The sequence below is a fragment of the Procambarus clarkii genome, chromosome 16 (genome assembly GCF_040958095.1).
Source record: "Procambarus clarkii isolate CNS0578487 chromosome 16, FALCON_Pclarkii_2.0, whole genome shotgun sequence".
Classification (NCBI taxonomy): Eukaryota; Metazoa; Arthropoda; class Malacostraca; order Decapoda; family Cambaridae; genus Procambarus; species Procambarus clarkii.
In genome coordinates this window covers 36,461,513-36,484,064 of record NC_091165.1, presented here as the reverse complement: position 1 = coordinate 36,484,064, position 22,552 = coordinate 36,461,513, and the positions used below count along the sequence as shown (strand labels likewise).

General features: G+C 46.1%; 1 protein-coding gene across 1 annotated transcript; it reads left to right on the top strand.

Annotated features, from left to right (window-relative positions):
- Window positions 1-20,495: 20,495 nt before the first annotated feature.
- LOC138365343 (cysteine-rich, acidic integral membrane protein-like) lies at window positions 20,496-21,926 on the top strand. Its single transcript, XM_069325642.1, has one exon. The coding sequence runs from the start codon at window positions 20,496-20,498 to the stop codon at window positions 21,924-21,926; it is 1,431 nt and encodes a 476-aa protein (XP_069181743.1).
- The last annotated feature ends 626 nt before the right edge of the window (window positions 21,927-22,552 follow it).

Sequence of the window (22,552 nt, the reverse complement as noted above, 5' to 3'; positions counted from 1 at the left end):
ACTGCATATTTTTTGATTGCCAGAAAGATTTTGACACAGTGCCACACCAGAGGCTAGTGAGAAACATGGAAATGCAGGTACGAGTGAAAGGAAAGGTACTCCATTGGATAAGGGAGTACCTAATTAACAGAAGGAAGCAAGTCACTGTGAGGGGTGAGGTCTCAGATTGGCGAGACGTCACCAGTGGAGTCCCGCAGGGTTCAGTCCTTTGTCCCATACTGTTTCTTATATATGTAAATGATCTTCCAGAGGGAAGGCGTGACACATTCTGTGAAGACAAAGCCTAGATACTGGCGTTATCCCTGACATACTAAAACCAGCAGAGATAGCACCACTCCATAAAGGAGGAAATAAGGCAGAGGCAAAAAATTACAGACCGATAGCACTAACATCGCACATCATAAATTTTTTTGAGAGAGTGCTAAGAAGTAAGATCACAAAATACATGGAATCACAGCATCTCCATAACCCCGGACAACATGGTTTCAGAACAGGGCGCTCTTGCCTGTCGCAGTTGCTGGACCACTATGATATGGCATTAGATGCTATGGAAGACAAACAAAACGCTGATGTAATATACACAGATTTCGCAAAAGTCTTCAACAAATGTGACCATGGTGTTATTGCACATAAAATGCGTTCCAAAGGAATTACCGGAAAAATAGGCAGATGGATCTACAAATTCCTGACTAACAGAACCCAATGTGTAATTGTCAACAAAATAAAATCCAGCCCATCAACCGTGAAGAGCTCAGTCCCCCAGGGTACTGTGCTTGCTCCAGTACTTTTTCTCATCCTCATATCGGACATAGACAAGAACACAACCTATAGCACTGTATCATCCTTTGCAGATGACACTAGGATCTTCATGAGAGTTGGCAACATAGAGGACACGGCAAACCTCCAATCAGATGTTGATCAGGTCTTTCAATGGGCTACAGAAAATAATATGGTGTTTAACGAAGATAAGTTCCAGCTCATGCGCTATGGAAAAAATGAAAATATAAAAACGGAAACCACGTACAAAACTCAGTCAAATCATAACATAGAACGAAAAGGCAATGTAAAGGATCTGGGTGTACTCATGTCGGAAGACCTTACCTTTAAAGAACACAATAAAGTAGCCGTCACAACTGCAAGAAAAATGACAGGTTGGATAACAAGAACTTTTCACACTTGAGATGCTATACCGATGATGATACTTTTCAAAACGCTTGTGCTCTCTAGAGTGGAGTACTGCTGCAAAATGACAGCCCCTTTTAAAGCTGGAGAAATTGCTGACATGGAGAGCGTGCAGAGATCCTTTACTAACACCATCCACTCAGTAAAACATCTAAACTATTGGGACCGACTTAACAAGTACTCAGCCACAGGGACGTTAGAAAGTACTTTTTCAATGTCAGTGTAGTTAACGGATGGAATGCATTAGGCAGTGATGTGGTGGAGGCTGACTCCATACACAGTTTCAAATGTAGATATGATAGACCCCAGTAGGTTCAGGAATCTGTACACCAGTTGATTGACAGTTGAGAGGCGGGACCAAAGAGCCAAAGCTCAACCTCCGCAAGCACAAATAGGTTAGTACACACACACACACACACACACACACACACACACACACACACACACACACACACACACACATACGCATACATCACGAATAAATACGTCAGGATGAGAAGGGATGCAGAAGGGCAATACGAAAATGACATAGCAAGCAATGCAGACTCAACCTAAATTAGTGCACAGCCACATCAGGAGAAAAACAACAGATAGAGAACAGGTAATGAAACTGAGGTTTAGGGGCAGACAGATTCACTACAAACGACAAGGAAGTTTGCGAGGAACTCAATATGAAATTCCAGGAGGTCTTCACATTAGAGCAAGGAGCAATTTCAGAGATAAGAGAGGGAATAGTTAACCAGGCGCCACTAGAAGAATTTGGGATTACCAGCGGAGATGTAAGGAAGCTTTTGCTAGGGTTGGATGTGACAAAGGCTATAGGCCGGTCGGCCGAGCGGTCGGAGGGAGCCGGTCGGCCGAGCGGACAGCACGCTGGACTTGTGATCCTGTGGTCCCGGGTTCGATCCCGGGCGCCGGCGAGAAACAATGGACAGAGTTTCTTTCACCCTATGACCCTGTTACCTAGCAATAAAATAGGTACCTGGGTGTTAGTCATCTGTCACGGGCTGCTTCCTGGGGGTGGAGGCCTGGTCGAGGACCGAGCCGCGGGGACACTAAGGCCCCGAAATCATCTCAAGATAACCTCTCAAGATAGGCCCAGATGGAATCTCCCCTTGGATACTAAATGAAGGAGCAGAAGCACTGTGCCTGCCACTCTCCATAGTGTATAACAAATCACTCGCAACAGGTGAACTGTCAAAAATTTGAAAGACGGCTAATGTCGTCCCGTCTCCTGTCTATCCCGAAGGGGGATAGACAGGAGGCACTGAACTACAGGCCAGTGGCCCTAACCTGCATACCATGCAAGTTGATGGAGAAGATTGTGCGAAAAACGCAGTCATCATTTGGTGAAAAACTTCACAGTGGAACATCTGAGGCGAAGGAACTTTGTAACGCAACACCAGCATGGGTTCAGGGATGGGCTCGGTATTGTGTGGTGTTATGGTGTGATAGTCCCCCCTAACACCAGGGACCAGTGTGTTATGGTGTGATAGTCCTCTCTAACACCAGGGACCAGTGTGTTATGGTGTGATAGTCCCCCCTAACGCCAGGGACCAGTGTGTTATGGTGTGATAGTCCCCCCTAACACCAGGGACCAGTGTGTTATGGTGTGATAGTCCTCCCTAACACCAGGGACCAGTGTGTTATGGTGTGATAGTCCTCTCTAACACCAGGGACCAGTGTGTTATGGTGTGATAGTCCTCCCTAACACCAGGGACCAGTGTGTTATGGTGTGATAGTCCTCTCTAACACCAGGGACCAGTGTGTTATGGTGTGATAGTCCTCCCTAACACCAGGGACCAGTGTGTTATGGTGTGATAGTCCTCCCTAACACCAGGGACCAGTGTGTTATGGTGTGATAGTCCTCTCTAACACCAGGGACCAGTGTGTTATGGTGTGATAGTCCTTTCTAACACCAGGGACCAGTGTGTTATGGTGTGATAGTCCTCTCTAACACCAGGGACCAGTGTGTTATGGTGTGATAGTCCTCCCTAACACCAGGGACCAATGTGTTATGATGTGATAGTCCTCTCTAACACCAGGGACCAATGTGTTATGGTGAGATAGTCCCCCCTAACACCAGGGACCAGTGTGTTATGGTGTGATAGTCCTCTCTAACACCAGGGACCAGTGTGTTATGGTGTGATAGTCGTCCCTAACACCAGGGACCAGTGTGTTATGGTGTGATAGTCCCCCCTAACACCAGGGACCAGTGTGTTATGGTGTGATAGCCCCCCTAACACCAGGGACCAGTGTGTTATGGTGTGATAGTCCTCCCTAACACCAGGGACCAGTGTGTTATGGTGTGATAGTCCTCCCTAACACCAGGGACCAGTGTGTTATGGTGTGATAGTCCTCCCTAACACCAGGGACCAGTGTGTTATGGTGTGATAGTCCTCCCTAACACCAGGGACCAGTGTGTTATGGTGAGATAGTCCCCCTAACACCAGGGACCAGTGTGTTATGGTGTGATAGTCCTCCCTAACACCAGGGACCAGTGTGTTATGGTGTGATAGTCCTCTCTAACACCAGGGACCAATGTGTTATGATGTGATAGTCCTCTCTAACACCAGGGACCAGTGTGTTATGGTGTGATAGTCCCCCCTAACACCAGGGACCAGTGTGTTATGATGTGATAGTCCCCCTAACACCAGGGACCAGTGTGTGCTAGAGTAAGACAACACCACGTGCCTGAGCGTGTGAGAGTGTGTAGTGTGGAGGATACCTCTTGTTACCCCCCAAGAGCAGCTCTTGTTATCACTACACTTACACAGTTTACAGTTGTCAGATTACTATCTTATTCTTGATAAGAATGGTGTTGAACACCCTACTAAGAATAAGGTATTTGGGGCAGTCACGGAAACTCATACAAAAGATTACATGGATAGTGAAACCTGGATTCAAAATCATAATTTATATAGATGTGATAGAGAAACTAGGTCATTTGGAGGAGTAGGTCTGTATATTAAAGAGGACCTGATATGCACAGAGCTACTAAACTCAACCAGTGAGGTGGTAAAAGTACTTGGAATTAAGGTAGAATTTTTTTTATTATTCTAATATATATAAATCGCCAGATACAACGGTTGAGGAATTCACAGAGCAGATGTACAAAATAGAAAACATCCTTGATAATGTAGCATACCCAGCTCCAGATATTATCTTCCTTGGAGACTTCAATTTACCAAGTCTAAGATGGAGAATGGCAAACAAAACTGTCTTAGCAGGAAATGACCCGGGAAATAGCCAACCACAGGTCAGAGAACTTTTGAGATTCTGCGACAAATTCTCGCTCAATCAACAGATTACAGAACCAACTAGGAACGAAAACACACTAGACTTGTTATTCACAAACAATGATGAACTAATCAGAAACATTACAATCTCAGATACTTCATACTCAGACCATAACCTCATTGAAGTGCGAACTATCATAAATAACGGTAGTAGGTCTAAGAGACCCAACAAGCGAGAAGGAATATTCAATCAATTCAATGTCAACAATAAGAGGATCGACTGGGACAAAATAAATGTAGACCTTGCAACCATTCAATGGGAGACGGTCTTAAGCGACAAAACTCCCACACAGGGAATAGCTCAACTGACAGCTGAAGCTTACAAGGTCTGCTTGAAGCACGTGCCTGTGAGGAGGGGCAGAAAGAGGACCACTCTAGAAAGAGAACGCAGACGACTGTACAGGAGAAGGAAAAGAATAACGGAAATGTTTCAGCAGACACAACTATCACAAGCAAGGAAGGAAAACAAGCCTAAGCAGGGAGATCGAAGAAACAGAACAAATGTTGAAGCGATCACACGAGTCTGAGGAAATGGAATTGGAGCAGAAAGCTATACAAGAGATAAAGAATAATCCAAAATATTATTTTCACATACGTAAAATCAATATCAAAAACCTCGACCAGTATTGGACCGTTAATTACAAATGAAGGTTTGTACACAGAGGACAACAAAGAGATTAGTGAAATTCTAAGAAGCCAGTATGAGGCTATGTTTAGCACACCAATTAACAACATGAAAGTTGATGACCCAGACAGCTTAATGAACAAATCCACAAGGGCCGTGACGAGGGTTCGAACCTACGTCCGAGAGCATCCCAGACGCGCTTTAATCGACTGAGCTACGACATGGTAAAAGAATTGCAACCGGGAAATCAACTTGACCTACCACGGATCCTGCAGCCTCTCCAAGATACCAACCAGGTTTTTGTGATTTCTGTGAGTAATAAAGTAAGGGCAAAGAGGTAGAACAGCTTATTGACAGAGCTCGGGTGCATGGGGGGAATTGTGTAAAAAACCTGGTTTGTGTCTCGGAGAGGCTGCAGGATCTGTGGTAGGTCAAGTTGATTTCCCAGTTGCAATTCTTATACCATGTCGTAGCTCAGTCGATTAAGGCAGCGTCTGGGGTCCTCTCGGATGTAGCTTAGAACCCTCTTCACGGCCCTTGTGAATTTGTTCATTTGATGCATCACGCTATTGTGATTTCTGTGAGTCTAGACAGCTTCTTTATGAATGACATCCAAGTTGCAGATTATATAACGGATATTAACATGAACTCGGAAGACTTTGAAAGATAAATTGACAATATGCCCATGCACTCAGCTCCTGGGCCTAACTCATGGAATACAATATTCATAAAGAAACGTAAAGTACCAGTAGCGAGAGCACTCAGCGTAATATGGAGAAAGAGCCTGGATACAGGGGAGATACCAGCAGCACTTAAATCTGTAGATATAGCTCCGCTGCACAAGGAGGGGGGGGGGGAGTAAAGCCTTGGCAAAAAATTATAGACCAGTTGCACTAACATCACACATTAAAGTTTTTGAAAGAGTGACTAGGAATCAAATTTCTATTATTTTGGAAAATATTGAGCTACACAACCCAGGATTTAGAGCGGGAAGATCGTGTCTGTCACAGTTACTCAACCACTAAGACTACATCATCGAAGCATTTGAAGAAAAGCCAAATGCAGATGTTGTATACACAGACTTTGCAAAGGCATTCGACAAATGTGACCATGGGGTGATAGCCCATAAAATGAAGTCAATAGGAATAACTGGTAAAGTTGGGCGTTGAATTCTCAACTTTCTGACAAACAAAATGGAGAGAGTGACGGTCAGTCAAATAAGATCAAGCCCAAGTGCAGTGAAAAGCTCTGTACCCCAAGACACAGCCCTAGCAGTACTGCAATTACTCATTCTAATCTCAGATTCAGAGCAAAAATACTAGTCACAGCTTAATGTCTTCCTTTCCTGATGATACAAAGATCAGCATGAAAATTTCCTCAGTGGAAGACACTGAAAAACTGCAGGTAGATATTAACAAAATCTTCGATTGGGCAACTGAAAATAACATGATGTTTAACGGTGACAAGTTCCAGGTTCTTAGGTATGGTGGAAACGAGGAACTTAAACGAATTACAGGATACAGGACACAATTAGACCTACAGAACAGGGTTCAGAACACAACATAGAAGGAAAGCAACATGTAATTGATCTGGGAATTATGATGTCTGACGACCTGACATTTAGTGAACATAACCGAGCAAATATAGCGGCGGCGGCGGCCAGGACAATGATAGGATGGATTGTGAGAACGTTCACATCCAGAGACCCCACAACAATGGTAATACTATTTACATCAAATAGTCCCGTCTTGAGTATTGATCGGTTCTCACTTAACCTTTCCCAACCAACCCACACATCCCAACACCCACAGATCCCAACACCCACAGTTCCCAACACCCACACATCCCAACACCCTCAGATCCTAACACCCACATATCCCAACACCCACAGATCCCAACACGCACATATCCCAACACCCACAGATCCCAACACCCACATATCCCAACACGCACATATCCCAACACCCACAGATCCCAACACCCACATATCCCAACACCCACAGATCCCAACACCCACATATCCCAACACCCACATATCCCAACACCCTCAGATCCCAACACCCACACATCCCAACACCCACAAATCCCAACACCCACAGATCCCAACACCCACATATCCCAACACCCACAGATCCCAACACCCACATATCCCAACACCCACATATCCCAACACCCACAGATCCCAACACCCACACATCCCAACACCCACATATCCCAACACCCACAGACCCCAACACCCACAGATCCCAACACCCACAGACCCCAACACCCACAGATCCCAACACCCACAGATCCCAACACCCACAGACCCCAACACCCACAGACCCCAACACCCACAGATCCCAACACCCACATATCCCAACACCCACAGATCCCAACACCCACATATCCCAACACCCACATATCCCAACACCCACATATGCCAACACCCACAGATCTTACCACCCACAGATCCCAACACCCACAGATCCCAACACCCACAGATCTTACCACCCACATATCCCAACACCCTCATATCCCAACACCCACAGACCCCAACTCCCACAGACCCCAACTCCCACAGACCCCAACTCCCACAGACCCCAACACCCACAGACCCCAACTCCCACAGACCCCAACACCCACAGACCCCAACTCCCACAGACCCCAACACCCACAGACCCCAACTCCCACAGACCCCAACTCCCACAGACCCCAACACCCACAGACCCCAACTCCCACAGACCCCAACACCCACAGACCCCAACACCCACAGACCCCAACTCCCACAGACCCCAACACCCACAGACCCCAACTCCCACAGACCCCAACACCCACAGACCCCAACACCCACAGACCCCAACACCCACAGACCCCAACACCCACAGACCCCAACTCCCACAGACCCCAACACCCACAGACCCCAACACCCACAGACCCCAACACCCACAGACCCCAACACCCACAGACCCCAACACCCACAGACCCCAACACCCACAGACCCCAACTCCCACAGACCCCAACTCCCACAGACCCCAACTCCCACAGATCCCAACACCCACAGATCTTACCACCCACATATCCCAACACCCTCATATCCCAACACCCACAGATCCCAACACCCACATATCCCAACACCCACATATGCCAACACCCACAGATCTTACCACCCACATATCCCAACACCCACAGACCCCAACTCCCACAGACCCCAACTCCCACAGACCCCAACTCCCACAGATGTTAACACAAAATCTTATCAAGGGAAGTTGAAGACATTATGCCATCAGTCTGAAGACGAGTCTGTCTCTCCTACAGAGAGTTAATGGCCACCTGTGGCTCAGGTAGAATTTATGGAGTCTAATCAACAGAAAACGTCCCGTGGAATTTATGGAATGTGATCTACAGAAAAGGTCACCTGGGAATTTATGGAGTCCAATCAACAGAACTTCCCCCCCCCCCCACCACTCTCTCCTCTGGGATTGCTTTATTGCTAAACAGAGTTGCTGAACCAGAAAACAAGATTGGTTCAACAGACATTGCGAGCGGCAGCGGAGAAAAGACAAGATAATGGGTACGATATATTGAGAGTCCAAACCTTCAAACATACCTGCAGTACAAACAAGCAAGAAACAAACACACAATAGTAACCATAGAGGCAACAAGAATCTTTGAGAAAGGCAGCAGACAAATTTATACAAAAAATTGAGCTTTTTTGTAAATTTTTTAAAGCAAACTGCATGAAAAGGATCAAATCCTGAGACTGAAAATGGGTTAAGAGATTCACAGAGAATGAAAAGGAAATGTGTGAAACACTAAATGAACAGTTCCAAGGTGTGTTTGTGCAAAATGAGGTTTTCAGAGAACTGACACAATACTCCAGAGAACTCTATAGAGTAAATAGAGATGCCTCAAGACGAAATGAAAAATTACTCAAGTGACTAGAATGAAATAAAATAGTTGGACCAGATTGAGTTTCACCTTGGGTGCTGAGAGAATGTGCAACTGAGCTGAGCATTCCACTGAAATTGATATTTCAGACATCATTGTGTACAGGAATCTTAGCAGATATATGGGAGAGTTCAAACAGTTCCAATTTGCAAAAACTGTAGCAACAAGGTCCCGTCTAAACCTGCACCCCCTTCCAGCGTGTTAGTGAAAACACGAGAACAATTGTTAACACCAGGAGGATAAAATCCCTAAGTGTATGGTTTTGGAACAGGAAGATCCTGTGTAACAAATCAAATTTGTTATGATAGAACCTTTTATGATAACTTTTATGATAGAATCAGAGTGATTCTACAGGAAGGAGATGGTTGAGATGACTGTCTATATGGACCTAAAATAACACTTTCGACAGAATCCCACACAAGAGGTTGTTTTAGAAACTGGAACATGCTGGAGGAGTGACAGGTAGACTGGTAACATGTCTGAACAATTTTCTATCTGCCAGAAAGATGAGAGCGGTAATCAGAAGGAATGTATCAGATTGTGGGAGTGGTACTAGCGGAGTACCAAAGGATTCTGTTCTAGTACCAGTAATGTTTATCTCTATACAAACAAACTCCCACAATAAGTACAGATTTATATGAACATGCTGATGATGATGCTAAGAAACTAGAGAAGATTAGAAACTTAGATTTTTTTTTTTTTTTTTTTTTTTTTTTTTTTTGAGATATATACAAGAGTTGTTACATTCTTGTACAGCCACTAGTACGCGTAGCGTTTCGGGCAAGTCCTTAATCCTATGGTCCCTGGAATACGATCCCCCGCCGCGAAGAATCGTTTTTTCATCCAAGTACACATTTTACTGTTGCGTTAAACAGAGGCTACAGTTAAGGAATTGCGCCCAGTAAATCCTCCCCGGCCAGGATACGAACCCATGACATAGCGCTCGCGGAACGCCAGGCGAGTGTCTTACCACTACACCACGGACACTGTTGAACAATTCCTCAATAATTGTTGAACAATTAGATGATTTGTCATATTCCTTCAAGGTGACCTGAACAAAATAAGCTTATGGAGTAACACGTGGCAAATGGAATTCAATGTGAATATATGCCATGTTATGGAATGACGAACAGGAAAACTTGGGCCACACACAACCAAGAAATTATGTGGAAAGAGACAGAGGAAAAATAGGTGATATGATCTCTACATATAAAATACTAACAGTAATCGACAAAATTGACAAAGAGGAATTGTTGCAACCTGCAACTTCAAGAATAAGAGGACATTCATTCAGCTAGGGAAACAAAGGTGCCGAAAAAAATATTAGAAAATTCTCCTTTGCACACAGAGTGGTAGACGGTTGGAACAAGTTAAGTGAGAAGGTGGTGGAGGCCAAGACCGTCAGTAGTTTCGAAGTGTTATACGACAAAGAGTGCTGGGAAGACGGGACACCGCTAGCGTAGCTCTCACCCTGTAACTACACTTAGGTAATTACACACACACACACTCACTGAAAAGACATGTAGGGGAGACATGATTACGCCATGCAAATTTACCAGAAGAATTTATAGTGCAGAGGAGAGACTGTTCATTAGCAGAGGTGATCAGAAACAGTTACATAGCTGGAAATTTACTGCCCAACTGTGCCGCAGAAACGGCAGTGAAAGGAAAAGGAACTTTCAGGGGAAAGCGCCAAGCCATTACGAATATATAGCACTTGGAAGGGGTCAGGATAAGGATTTGGAATGGAACGGGAGGGAAGGAATGGTGCCCAACCACTTGGACGGTCGGGGATTGAACGCCGACCGGCATGAAGCAAGACCGTCGCTCTACCGTCCAGTCGAAGTGGTTGGGCAATGTTCTATACTACAAATAGAATGCCCAACCGGCTTAGGGATCTGGGCATCAGTTGAGTGATAGTTAAGAGGCGACACGAAAGAGTCGTAGCCGATATAGAACGCACAACTAGGTGAGTACACACACAGGGGTTGAGTTACATATATGATATGTTAATTAATACTTTATCCAGAATCATTTCCTCCAAAATAACATTTATTTGTACATATTATTACATGTTTTCAACAGGCGTCCCCAGCTGCTCTAATTAAACTCTAATTGTGTTGACAACATTCCCTGTGTACATTGGCAATTATAATTTCATGACGTTTAAACCATAATTAGTTTTTATCACTTAGATAAGACTAAGAATGTTTCCACGCGGCATTTTGCACAATACACAACTGTGAAATACTTCCAGCATTTGTGTTGAGACTGAGAGATATTGTGTTGCATAAATGGTTGACTCCATCTGTTTCAATATTATGTAGATGTTGTGTGTTGCATCTGCAGGTGTTGTGTTGCATGTGTAGATGTTGTGTTGCATCTGTAGATGTTGTGTGTTGCATCTGTAGATGTTGTGTTGCATCTGTAGATGTTGTGTTGCATCAGCAGATGTTGTGTTGCATCAGCAGATGTTGTGTAGCATCTGTAGATGTTGTGTTGCATCAGCAGATGTTGTGTAGCATCTGTAGATGTTGTGTTGCATCAGCAGATGTTGTGTAGCATCTGTAGATGTTGTGTTGCATCAGCAGATGTTGTGTAGCATCTGTAGATGTTGTGTAGCATCTGTAGATGTTGTGTAGCATCTGCAGGTGTTGTGTAGCATCTGTAGATGTTGTGTTGCATCTGTAGATGTTGTGTAGCATCTGCAGGTGTTGTGTAGCATCTGTAGATGTTGTGTAGCATCTGTAGATGTTGTGTAGCATCTGCAGGTGTTGTGTAGCATCTGTAGATGTTGTGTAGCATCTGTAGATGTTGTGTAGCATCTGTAGATGTTGTGTTGCATCAGCAGATGTTGTGTAGCATCTGTAGATGTTGTGTAGCATCTGTAGATGTTGTGTTGCATCTGTAGATGTTGTGTAGCATCTGTAGATGTTGTGTTGCATCAGCAGATGTTGTGTAGCATCTGTAGATGTTGTGTAGCATCTGTAGATGTTGTGTTGCATCAGCAGATGTTGTGTAGCATCTGTAAATGTTGTGTTGCATCAGCAGATGTTGTGTAGCATCTGTAGATGTTGTGTAGCATCTGTAGATGTTGTGTTGCATCTGTAGATGTTGTGTTGCATCAGCAGATGTTGTGTAGCATCTGTAGATGTTGTGTTGCATCAGCAGATGTTGTGTAGCATCTGCAGATGTTGTGTAGCATCTGTAGATGTTGTGTAGCATCTGTAGATGTTGTGTTGCATCTGCAGATGTTGTGTTGCATCTGTAGATGTTGTGTTGCATCAGCAGATGTTGTGTTGCATCTGTAGATGTTGTGTTGCATCAGCAGATGTTGTGTTGCATCTGTAGATGTTGTGTAGCATCTGTAGATGTTGTGTTGCATCTGTAGATGTTGTGTAGCATCTGTAGATGTTGTGTTGCATCTGTAGATGTTGTGTAGCATCTGTAGATGTTGTGTTGCATCAGCAGATGTTGTGTAGCATCTGTAGATGTTGTGTAGCATCTGTAGATGTTGTGTAGCATCAGCAGATGTTGTGTAGCATCTGTAGATGTTGTGTAGCATCTGTAGATGTTGTGTAGCATCTGTAGATGTTGTGTAGCATCTGTAGATGTTGTGTAGCATCAGCAGATGTTGTGTAGCATCTGTAGATGTTGTGTAGCATCTGTAGATGTTGTGTTGCATCTGTAGATGTTGTGTAGCATCTGTAGATGTTGTGTTGCATCAGCAGATGTTGTGTAGCATCTGTAGATGTTGTGTAGCATCTGTAGATGTTGTGTAGCATCTGTAGATGTTGTGTAGCATCTGTAGATGTTGTGTAGCATCTGTAGATGTTGTGTTGCATCAGCAGATGTTGTGTAGCATCTGTAGATGTTGTGTAGCATCTGTAGATGTTGTGTAGCATCTGTAGATGTTGTGTAGCATCTGTAGATGTTGTGTAGCATCTGTAGATGTTGTGTTGCATCAGCAGATGTTGTGTTGCATCTGCAGGTGTTGTGTTGCATGTGTAGATGTTGTGTTGCATCAGCAGATGTTGTGTTGCATCTGCAGGTGTTGTGTTGCATCTGTAGATGTTGTGTTGCATCTGTAGATGTTGTGTTGCATCTGTAGATGTTGTGTAGCATCTGTAGATGTTGTGTTGCATCTGCAGGTGTTGTGTTGCATCTGTAGATGTTGTGTTGCATCAGCAGATGTTGTGTAGCATCTGTAGATGTTGTGTTGCATCAGCAGATGTTGTGTTGCATCTGTAGATGTTGTGTTGCATCAGCAGATGTTGTGTAGCATCTGTAGATGTTGTGTTGCATCTGCAGGTGTTGTGTTGCATCTGTAGATGTTGTGTTGCATCAGCAGATGTTGTGTTGCATCAGCAGATGTTGTGTTGCATCAGCAGATGTTGTGTTGCATCAGCAGATGTTGTGTAGCATCTGTAGATGTTGTGTTGCATCAGCAGATGTTGTGTGTTGCATCTGCAGGTGTTGTGTTGCATCAGCAGATGTTGTGTAGCATCTGTAGATGTTGTGTTGCATCAGCAGATGTTGTGTGTTGCATCTGCAGGTGTTGTGTTGCATGTGTAGATGTTGAGTTGCATCTGTAGATGTTGTGTGTTGCATCTGCAGGTGTTGTGTTGCATGTGTAGATGTTGTGTTGCATCTGTAGATGTTGTGTAGCATCTGTAGATGTTGTGTTGCATCTGTAGATGTTGTGTTGCATCTGTAGATGTTGTGTAGCATCTGTAGATGTTGTGTTGCATCAGCAGATGTTGAGTTGCATCTGTAGATGTTGTGTAGCATCTGTAGATGTTGTGTTGCATCTGTAGATGTTGTGTTGCATCAGCAGATGTTGAGTTGCATCTGTAGATGTTGTGTAGCATCTGTAGATGTTGTGTTGCATCTGTAGATGTTGTGTTGCATCAGCAGATGTTGTGTTGCCTCTGTAGATGTTGTGTAGCATCTGTAGATGTTGTGTAGCATCTGTAGATGTTGTGTTGCATCAGCAGATGTTGTGTAGCATCAGCAGATGTTGTGTAGCATCTGTAGATGTTGTGTAGCATCTGTAGATGTTGTGTTGCATCAGCAGATGTTGTGTAGCATCTGTAGATGTTGTGTTGCATCTGTAGATGTTGTGTAGCATCTGTAGATGTTGTGTTGCATCTGTAGATGTTGTGTTGCATCAGCAGATGTTGTGTAGCATCTGTAGATGTTGTGTTGCATCTGTAGATGTTGTGTTGCATCTGCAGGTGTTGTGTGTTGCATCTGTAGATGTTGAGTTGCATCTGTAGATGTTGTGTAGCATCTGTAGATGTTGTGTAGCATCAGCAGATGTTGTGTAGCATCTGTAGATGTTGTGTAGCATCTGTAGATGTTGTGTTGCATCAGCAGATGTTGTGTAGCATCAGCAGATGTTGTGTAGCATCTGTAGATGTTGTGTTGCATCAGCAGATGTTGTGTGTTGCATCTGTAGATGTTGTGTTGCATCAGCAGATGTTGTGTAGCATCTGTAGATGTTGTGTTGCATCTGTAGATGTTGTGTAGCATCTGCAGGTGTTGTGTGTTGCATCTGTAGATGTTGAGTTGCATCTGTAGATGTTGTGTAGCATCTGTAGATGTTGTGTTGCATCAGCAGATGTTGTGTAGCATCTGTAGATGTTGTGTAGCATCTGTAGATGTTGTGTAGCATCAGCAGATGTTGTGTTGCATCTGCAGGTGTTGTGTGTTGCATCTGTAGATGTTGAGTTGCATCAGCAGATGTTGTGTAGCATCTGTAGATGTTGTGTTGCATCTGTAGATGTTGTGTAGCATCTGTAGATGTTGTGTTGCATCTGTAGATGTTGTGTTGCATCAGCAGATGTTGTGTAGCATCTGTAGATGTTGTGTTGCATCTGTAGATGTTGTGTAGCATCTGTAGATGTTGTGTAGCATCTGTAGATGTTGTGTTGCATCTGTAGATGTTGTGTAGCATCAGCAGATGTTGTGTTGCATCTGCAGGTGTTGTGTGTTGCATCTGTAGATGTTGAGTTGCATCTGTAGATGTTGTGTAGCATCTGTAGATGTTGTGTAGCATCAGCAGATGTTGTGTTGCATCTGCAGGTGTTGTGTGTTGCATCTGTAGATGTTGTGTAGCATCTGTAGATGTTGTGTAGCATCTGTAGATGTTGTGTTGCATCTGTAGATGTTGTGTAGCATCTGTAGATGTTGTGTAGCATCTGTAGATGTTGTGTAGCATCTGTAGATGTTGTGTAGCATCAGCAGATGTTGTGTTGCATCTGTAGATGTTGTGTAGCATCTGTAGATGTTGTGTAGCATCTGTAGATGTTGTGTTGCATCTGTAGATGTTGTGTTGCATCAGCAGATGTTGTGTTGCATCTGTAGATGTTGTGTTGCATCAGCAGATGTTGTGTAGCATCTGCAGGTGTTGTGTTGCATCTGTAGATGTTGAGTTGCATCTGTAGATGTTGTGTTGCATCAGCAGATGTTGTGTAGCATCTGTAGATGTTGTGTTGCATCAGCAGATGTTGTGTTGCATCCGTAGATGTTGTGTTGCATCAGCAGATGTTGTGTTGCATCTGTAGATGTTGTGTTGCATCTGTAGATGTTGTGTAGCATCTGCAGATGTTGTGTTGCATCTGCAGGTGTTGTGTTGCATCTGTAGATGTTGTGTTGCATCTGTAGATGTTGTGTAGCATCTGCAGGTGTTGTGTAGCATCTGTAGAACACCTGCAACACAGCAGTACAGACTGTCTGGAGTCTGTCATACCTGGCGAGGGGAAGGGGAGGGGAGGGAGGGGAGGGGGGGGGAGGGGAGTGGTGGGGAGGGGAGGAGAGGGGAGGGGGGGGAAGGGGAGGGGAGGAGAGGGGAGGGGGGGGAAGGGGAGGGGGAGGAGAGGGGAGGGGAGGGGAGGGGAGGAGAGGAGAGGGGAGGGGAGGAGAGGGGAGGGGGGGATTACAGTGCTGAGTCTGATATATTCATCTAGTAAACGTCTTCAACAAAGAAGGTAATGAAAGTTAAAGACACAAATAATGACGATACTCACGACCAGCGTGACAACGACCAGCGTGACTAACGACCAGCGTGACTAACGACCAGCGTGACTAACGACCAGCGTGACTAACGATCAGCGTGACTAACGATCAGCGTGACTAACGATCAGCGTGACTAACGACCAGCGTGACAACGACCAGCGGGACTAACGACCAGCGTGACTAACGACCAGCGGGACAACGACCAGCGGGACTAACGACCAGCGTGACTAACGATCAGCGTGACTAACGATCAGCGTGACTAACGACCAGCGTGACAACGACCAGCGGGACTAACGACCAGCGGGACTAACGACCAGCGTGACTAACGACCAGCGGGACAACGACCAGCGGGACTAACGACCAGCGTGACTAACGACCAGCGGTACAACGACCAGCGTGACTAACGACCAGCGGGACTAACGACCAGCGGGACAACGACCAGCGTGACTAACGACCAGCGTGACATTGACCAGCGTGACTAACGACCAGCGTGACATTGACCAGCGTGACTAACGACCAGCGTGACTAACGACCAGCGGGACAACGACCAGCGTGACTAACGACCAGAGGGACAACGACCAGCGTGACTAACGACCAGCGTGACAACGACCAGCGTGACTAACGACCAGCGGGACAACGACCAGCGTGACTAACGACCAGCGTGACTAACGACCAGCGTGACAACGACCAGCGTGACTAACGACCAGCGTGACTAACGACCAGCGGGACAACGACCAGCGGGACAACGACCAGCGGGACTAACGACCAGCGTGACTAACGACCAGCGGGACAACGACCAGCGTGACAACGACCAGCGTGACTAACGACCAGCGGGACTAACGACCAGCGTGACTAACGACCAGAGGGACAACAACCAGCGTGACTAACGACCAGCGGGACAACGACCAGCGTGACAACGACCAGCGGGACTAACGACCAGCGTGCCTAACGACCAGCGTGACTAACGACCAGCGGGACAACGACCAGCGTGACTAACGACCAGCGTGACTAACGACCAGCGGGACTAACGACCAGCGTGACTAACGACCAGCGTGACTAACGACCAGCGTGACTAACGACCAGCGTGACTAACGACCAGCGGGACAACGACCAGCGTGACTAACGACCAGCGGCACAACGACCAGCGTGACAACGACCAGCGTGACAACGACCAGCGGGACAACGACCAGCGGGACAACGACCAGCGTGACAACGACCAGCGTGACTAACGACCAGCGGGACAACGACCAGCGTGACTAACGACCGGCGGGACAACGACCAGCGGGACAACGACCAGCGTGACTAACGACCAGCGGGACAACGACCAGCGTGACTAACGACCAGCGGGACAACGACCAGCGGGACAACGACCAGCGGGACAACGACCAGCGTGACTAACGACCAGCGTGACAACGACCAGCGGGACAACGACCAGCGGGACAACGACCAGCGGGACAACGACCAGCGGGACAACGACCAGCGAGACAACGACCAGCGGGACAACGACCAGCGTGACTAACGGCCAGCGGGACAACGACCAGCGTGACTAACGACCGGCGGGACAACGACCAGCGGGACAACGACCAGCGTGACTAACGACCAGCGGGACAACGACCAGCGTGACTAACGACCAGCGGGACAACGACCAGCGGGACAACGACCAGCGGGACAACGACCAGCGGGACAACGACCAGCGGGACAACGACCAGCGTGACTAACGACCAGCGGGACAACGACCAGCGTGACTAACGACCAGCGGGACAACGACTAAATCCCAACAACATTCTTAAAAGATCAAGATTGTAACTTGCTTGGCTAAATGAATTGTGGGGTTCAGTCCCTGAGCCCATTATGTGCCTCTGTAACCCTTTCCACTACCGCCCACAAGATGGGTATGGGGTGCATAATAAATGAACTAAACTAAAAAAAAAATAACTGCTGTAACATTACCCACGAGGTCATTTATACCACCCAAGCTCCTCAACTGAACAACATGTGAGGGATTACTTTATAAATCTGGTATAATGTAATAATCCACAAGAAATCGATATCTCATTTCGTGAGCTTCCAGGATTACCTTATCACATGTGTTTAGGGGGGGTACACCCCTTACACACACTACTGAGATGGATGTATTAACCCTGATACAGCATGTATCAGGGTTGATTCAGGATGTATCACACCAGAACCACAGTGAGGCAGGAGACATATCATCTTGGCTACCATCATCCCCCGAGGATTATATATATATATATATATATATATATATATATATATATATATATATATATATATATATATATATATATATTGGTGTATACTGGCAGCAGGTTTTCTTTTAAACATGTTTCATTGAATATGACCGCATATTCTGTATTTACTATCTTCTGATTTAGGGCTTCTATTCCCCTAACTATTTTCCTAGCATCACGGCTTAGCTGAAAGAGTTCTCCAAAACTCATTTTCGTTATTTCAAGGTGAAGAAAAAGTGAATTACTATAGAATGTATTACACTTATTTATACGATTTGCACAACTTTTCGAACCTCCATGGTTCATTCTCAAGAGAAAAGAAATTACAGAGCTCGTTAATTTACACCAGTACGGGGTCAGGTGATAAAACAAGTACAATAAACGAAAAGGCAATGGGACACATAGGGGATAAATAGGGGATAAATAGGAGATAAATGGGGGATAAATATTGGATAAATAGGAAATAAATGGGGGATAAATGGGGGGGACGAAGAACATACAAAAATTAAATAGGCCTGTTATGTTGAACAGTGTCTTCTGTGTTGGCATCGTTATGTTCTGGTCTTGTCCTTACTCTCATGGTGGGTAGAGTAAATAGTTCCGTGATTTGGGTGTTCATGGTAGGTTGTTCTATTCTGATGTGAATTGCCTCAAGAATTTGTAATCTTCTTGCATCTTGGGTTTTGTCTATTATGCAAGTATTCTTGTTCAACATTTCTCTTGTTAGGGTGATGTCATGGGCTTGTCTCATGTGATTCCTAGGGGCACCGGAATGAAGATGGCATGTCAAACGCCTCGTCAGCTTGGTCGACGTCATACCTACGTACTTAGATTGAAGGTTACATCCTTCGTGGGGGCAAGTGTACATGTATACAACGCTTGACTGCTGTAGAGGGTTCTCCGTCGGCTTCGGGCTGTTTTTGATAAGGAGTTCGGAAGTCTTCTTGGTTTGGTAGAATATTATCAGGTTTATGTTTTGGTTAGCAGTAATGTTTTTTACTCCTTTACGGATTATTTCTGTCATTATTCTTTCTTCCTTTTTTATGTTCACTGTGCATGGTGGATTTGTAATATAATCGTCGAATCCCTATTCACCAACGTCCCAGTCGACACCACCATAGAGATGATACTGGACAGAGTAAACAGAGACCAGAGCACCCCCAGATTAGATATATTCGAGCCACACTTGAAGAGTCTTCTCGAGGCCTGTACAAAGGAAGCCTCATCGCCAGGTCCCTAGTTCTGGACTCATCACCAGGTCTCTAGCTCTGGACTCATCACCAGGTCTCTAGCTCTGGACTCATCACCAGGTCTCTAGCTCTGGACTCATCACCAGGTCTCTAGCTCTGGACTCATCACCAGGTCTCTAGCTCTGGACTCATCACCAGGTCTCTAGCTCTGGACTCATCACCAGGTCTCTAGCTCTGGACTCATCACCAGGTCTCTAGCTCTGGACTCATCACCAGGTCTCTAGCTCTGGACTCATCACCAAGTCTCTAGCTCTGGACTCATCACCAGGTCTCTAGCTCTGGACTCATCACCAGGTCTCTAGCTCTGGACTCATCACCGGGTCTCTAGCTCTGGACTCATCACCAGGTCTCTAGCTCTGGACTCATCACCAGGTCTCTAGCTCTGGACTCATCACCAGGTCTCTAGCTCTGGACTCATCACCAGGTCTCTAGCTCTGGACTCATCAGCAGGTCTCTAGCTCTGGACTCATCAGCAGGTCTCTAGCTCTGGACTCATCACCAGGTCTCTAGCTCTGGACTCATCACCAGGTCTCTAGCTCTGGACTCATCACCAGGTCTCTAGCTCTGGACTCATCACCAGGTCTCTAGCTCTGGACTCATCAGCAGGTCTCTAGCTCTGGAATCATCAGCAGGTCTCTAGCTCTGGACTCATCACCAGGTCTCTAGCTCTGGACTCATCACCAGGTCTCTAGCTCTAGACTCATCACCAGGTCTCTAGCTCTAGACTCATCAGCAGGTCACCATGATAGAGGAGGCGGCTCTAACACACATGTGCTCACTATACACTGATGGTCACACCAGAGCCTCCTAGAGCCTCTTACTCTAAGTCGGTGACAACGCCAGAAAATAACTCTCTTTACTCATGTCATAAACAGTTGATGACTGTGCTTCATGAGGGCCCCAGGACTGTCAACAGTGAAGTCCAGACGTGACAGACATGACAGACGTGACAGACATGACAGACGTGACAGACGTGAGAGACGTGAGAGACGTGAGAGACATGACAGACGTGACAGACATGACGGACATGACAGACGTGACAGACGTGACAGACGTGACAGACGTGACGGACATGACGGACATGACAGACGTGACAGACGTGACAGACGTGACAGACGTGACAGACATGACAGACGTGACAGACGTGACAGACGTGACAGACGTGACAGACATGACAGACGTGACAGACGTGACAGACGTGACAGACGTGACAGACGTGACAGACGTGACAGACGTGACAGACGTGACAGACATGACGGACATGACAGACGTGACAGACGTGACGGACATGACAGACGTGACAGACATGACAGACGTGACAGACGTGACAGACGTGACAGACATGACAGACGTGACAGACGTGACAGACATGACGGACATGACAGACATGACAGACGTGACAGACGTGACGGACATGACAGACGTGACAGACATGACAGACGTGACAGACGTGACAGACGTGACAGACGTGACAGACATGACAGACGTGACAGACGTGACAGACATGACGGACATGACAGACATGACAGACGTGACAGACGTGACAGACGTGACAGACGTGACAGACATGACAGACGTGACAGACATGACAGACGTGACAGACATGACAGACGTGACAGACGTGACAGACGTGACAGACGTGACAGACATGAAAGACATGACGGACGTGACAGACGTGACGGACGTGACAGACGTGACAGACGTGACAGACATGACAGACGTGACAGACGTGACAGACGTGACAGACATGACAGACATGACAGACGTGACAGACGTGACAGACATGACAGACGTGACAGACGTGACAGACGTGACAGACGTGACAGACGTGACTGACGGGACAGACGTGACAGACGTGACAGACGTGACGGACATGACAGACATGACAGACGTGACAGACGTGACAGACATGACGGACGTGACAGACGTGACGGACATGACAGACGTGACAGACGTGACAGACGTGACGGACATGACAGACGTGACGGACGTGACAGACATGACAGACATGACAGACGTGACAGACGTGACAAACGTGACAGACATGACGGACATGACAGACATGACAGACGTGACAGACGTGACAGACGTGACAGACGTGACTGACGTGACAGACGTGACAGACATGACAGACGTGCCAGACATGACAGACGTGACAGACGTGACAGACGTGACAGACGTGACGGACGTGACAGACGTGACAGACATGACAGACGTGACAGACGTGACAGACGTGACAGACGTGACGGACGTGACAGACGTGACAGACATGACAGACGTGACAGACGTGACAGACGTGACAGACATGACAGACGTGACAGACGTGACAGACATGACAGACATGACAGTATGGATCTCATACTTATAAAATTCTGAACAAATTGGAGGATAATAGTCCAGATGGCCTTGTTACAAGGTCACATCAAGTACCACCGACAGGAGCAACAGCTTCACGCTCAACAAGCGACAATGGTAAAGAAAACAGGAGATGCTTTTTCACCCACAGGGTTATAACCCTAAGGAACCGCCTACCCGCCAAAACCATAAATCCCATGACATTATTAGAGTTCGAAATGCAATTAGTGAAAATTATCAAGAAAAGGGGGTTAGGAGACCGTTGACAAGCTGGCGGCTGCATGTCCCCGTCGAGGGTATTAGACTACTTAGTAGACGTTAAGTAAATTTTGGTAAATTGTTACACGTACCAATTCTTACGCTCCAAAATCATTCACTGAACTAACCACTTAATATACAAATGATCTCCTCCAATAGATTTATAACTTAGTCTACTAGTAAACTCTAACTTAGCCACACTTCAGTGTGGCTCTCCTAAGACTTGAGAAATCTACCAGTCACTAACCAAACGTTATCGCTCAAACACGCCAGCATCTCCCTGCTTCCACCCCCCCCCCCCCTTACGATCAGAGCCTGGACCTCTTAATCGAATTAGAACTTTCCACTGTAATCACACCAATCCCTTGTTAACTGGTAATT